Source organism: Phalacrocorax aristotelis, chromosome 4 (assembly GCF_949628215.1).
Source record: "Phalacrocorax aristotelis chromosome 4, bGulAri2.1, whole genome shotgun sequence".
Classification (NCBI taxonomy): Eukaryota; Metazoa; Chordata; class Aves; order Suliformes; family Phalacrocoracidae; genus Phalacrocorax; species Phalacrocorax aristotelis.
In genome coordinates, this window is record NC_134279.1 from 57,881,916 (window position 1) to 57,885,199 (window position 3,284).

A 3,284-nucleotide genomic window follows, 5' to 3' on the forward strand; every position below is an offset into this window, starting at 1 on the left:
TGGTATCCTTGGGATGGTCCTATCTTAGGTATGTTTTGTGTCTGATGCCGCTACTGACCAAAACGGAGCATGCTGGGTGGAGAGCTCAGGATTGCTATCCTGTCTTTTAACTACTGTATCTGACTGTAACCTGTTACTGTATTACACTAAACATTTTTATTGGGTATGTTGACAGTAATGGAGTCCTGCTCAGTTATGTCAACTTGTGCATTTCCTCTTTTATTTTGAAATACAACACAGTCTTACTTGCTCGTGGCTACTTGCACGTATTGTCCTTTTCAAATCAAAATTTGAGGCTGCACAAATTGGCCAAATCTTCCTTAAAAACAGAGTATCCTCCAGTTAATTGCTTGGATTCAGAGATGTAGGAGGACTCCTCCTAGGTTTCAGCATCTATTTCAGCACCTTCCAGGGCAAGGGGTGCAAGTGGGTTTTCATCCAATTTAAGGGTCTTTGCACACTCTGCTGCATGATAGAAGAAATTTGCCTTTGCGTGCCTGTGCTAGTCCTAGCTTGATAGTTGCTATTTTGAAAGTATTCCAGAACAAGCCTACTTTGTGTTAGCTTTACAGGAAATTACATGCTTCTAGATCCACCAGTTCATACTGAGTATCTTACTCCCAATCTATACATCAGCTTGTGTAATTGTCTGCTCAGACAGTAGTATCGATTACTCATAGACTGCCTTTAACGTAGTAACAGAGATTCCAGATTCTACCTAGTTATGCAGTGGAAGTTAGGTCTGTAGGTCAAAGAGACACATTCATCTATATTTTCTGGTTTTGAATATGCCAGCAATATAAAGTGACCTTACTCTCAGCGTAGATCAAGAATTAGGTGATGCAAAGTTATCCCTAATTGCTTTAGAAATTATTGAGCGTTGTCCTTGTAAGGAGTAAAAACTTGCTTTAATCAATACACTACCTTCAGAGTACAATTACTGGGCAAACTGTTTAACGTTATTGATGAAATAGAAGTGGTTTTCCTTGCTGCGAATGCTGATTAACGGAAATTGATTTTTGTTCCCATGCAGTAGATTTCCCAACACCAAAGACAGAGCTGGTACAGAAGTTCCACGTCCAGTACCTGGGCATGCTACCTGTCGCTAAACCTGTGGGTATGTAACGCTTACGTGACTTCCAAAGTCCCTTGCATGAACGGTAAAGGCTGGACACTGGCTAGCCAACTGTAAATGCCTGATTTTCGAAGGGCAGCAACTCCTGTGCTTCAGTCAAGAAGTCGGGTCTGGTCAGGCATGAAGACATCTAATATTTAGGGCCTCATTTGAACATGTGTTTTGCAACCAGAGTATTTTGGGAGCTGCCAGGAAGGCAGAGTTTCTTTCTACTGCTTTCTCTGAATATGAGCTCTGCTGCTAATGAGAAGGGCCCTAGAGAACTGAAATAGTGCAGCAGCTAAAAAAGATGCTGTCCTGGTTTTTCTGAGCCAGAGGCACCTGGGTTTTTTTTGCGGATGAAGAAAACAACTTCACGACTCTACCTTCCATCATCAAATTAATTTTAATGAGTCCAAAGCAATCTGGTTTCTGTACTACCATGTGAAAATAAAAAATCTGTTTACTTATACTCATGTATTTGTTTTTCTTTTTTGTATTTTCTTCTCTTTTAGGAATGGATACTCTGAACAGTGCCATTGAAAGTCTGATGGCTTCCTCTAGCAAAGAAGACTGGATGCCAGTTACCATGAATGTTGCTGATGCTACTGTCACAGTCATCAGTGAAAGAGTAAGGCAGACTGTCTTGTTTAAAACACATTTAATGTAATACGAGTGTTGAAAACCAGGAACACAGAAACATGAGTAGAAAGAGTTAATTTGCACTAGAATTCATTTACTTATTTTGCATTTTACTTCTTTCCAGAATCTGCACAGGCTCTTACTGCTTGTATCAGCTTCAGCTTTCTTTACCATTCCAAGCATGTTCTCAGAAATAAATTATTAGAAGTATTCATTAGATGCTTAAAACAAATTCAGTGTTACCCCTTCTAGGAATTTTGAGTCTAAAATGTTGTAGGGTAAGCCCTAAGTAGCAATCCTAAATTCTGAACTGTATTTACCTTATTCTTGGTATGGAAGCCAGAAGTAAAATTAAAGCTGGTTTTTGCATCACTGTCCTTTTGTAGAGCGTTTTCCGTAGAGATTAATACAATGAAATTTTCAAAGAACGTCTGTTGATGAGGTACTAAACCAACACCTGTATAACCTACCAGCGATAGAGGAGCGTCCTTTGGAATTGTGACAGTCATGTTGTTTTGTTTCTTCACAAAACAAGCAGCTTTTAAAATGCACAATATGCTCAGCACTAACGCTCAAAACCTTGGTCTTCTGGCGATAGCCTAGAAGGGGAGATTCAGCCCCGGCCTGAGCACGCTGGGTATGTGCAGAGAGAAAGGAATTCCACAATACCGCACCAGTGTCCCTCCCATTTAATCAACTTAAAATGGGAAGTAGAGCTCCACAGAATATCCGGCAGTAACGATCAATCGTTTGATTCATAACCAGAATGAAGAGGAAGTCATGGTGGAGTGTCGCGTGCGGTTCCTGTCCTTCATGGGAGTAGGCAAGGACGTTCACACGTTCGCCTTCATTATGGACACAGGAAACCAGCATTTTGAGTGCCACGTTTTTTGGTGTGAACCAAATGCAGGCAATGTATCAGAAGCTGTTCAGGCTGCTTGTATGGTAAGTGACTTTCTTTAGAGGCACACAACAGCACTTGGACTTTTCACTGCCTCCATAAATAATTGTCTTTCTGAATTTGCCAGTACATTAATTTCAAGACATAAAAAGAGCAGATAAAAATAGGAATTGGGATTCTGATATATTTAATCAATTAAAACACAAACATTTTTAAGTTTGAAATGTCAATTTAGCAAACAACACCCCTTTAATCATCTGTGTAAGTCAGAAATCTCTTCTTCACTGCACAAGTTATCTAATGCTGGAAAAACAATTTGCTTGGAGTTGTGTTATACAGTCCAGTGACAATGTAGTGAAAATAATCCTTGTTCAAGAACAGGTGGACCCAGAAAACTTATTTGTCAGTTTTCAAAGGGCTGTTCATATGACATAGTATCTGTCATGTGCTAAGGATTGGCTTCTGCCCACAGATTAACAGACCAGTGTCCCATCAACCTCTGCTGGGCTGTTTGTTACGGCTGAAATGGCGGTTTGATGATATTGAAAGTATTAGAAGTGTATTTAAAATGCTGTGTGAGAGTTTCGGATACAGTAAGGATCACAGAATGGTTTTGCTTTGTTGCAG

At 40.0% G+C, this 3,284-nt stretch overlaps 1 protein-coding gene across 17 annotated transcripts in view; it reads left to right on the forward strand.

Moving 5' to 3' along the window:
- APBB2 (amyloid beta precursor protein binding family B member 2) overlaps positions 1–3,284 on the forward strand; it is a 199,697-nt gene that overhangs the window by 192,335 nt on the left and 4,078 nt on the right. For 15 of the 17 annotated variants that reach the window (XM_075091604.1, XM_075091601.1, XM_075091608.1 and 12 more), the window contains 3 exons: positions 1,034–1,117; positions 1,630–1,745; positions 2,522–2,701. In XM_075091604.1, coding sequence (XP_074947705.1) covers positions 1,034–1,117; positions 1,630–1,745; positions 2,522–2,701 — 380 coding nt within the window. The remainder of the gene's footprint in view (positions 1–1,033; positions 1,118–1,629; positions 1,746–2,521; positions 2,702–3,284) is intronic. The other 2 variants (XM_075091615.1, XM_075091607.1) reach the window with 1 other exon arrangement.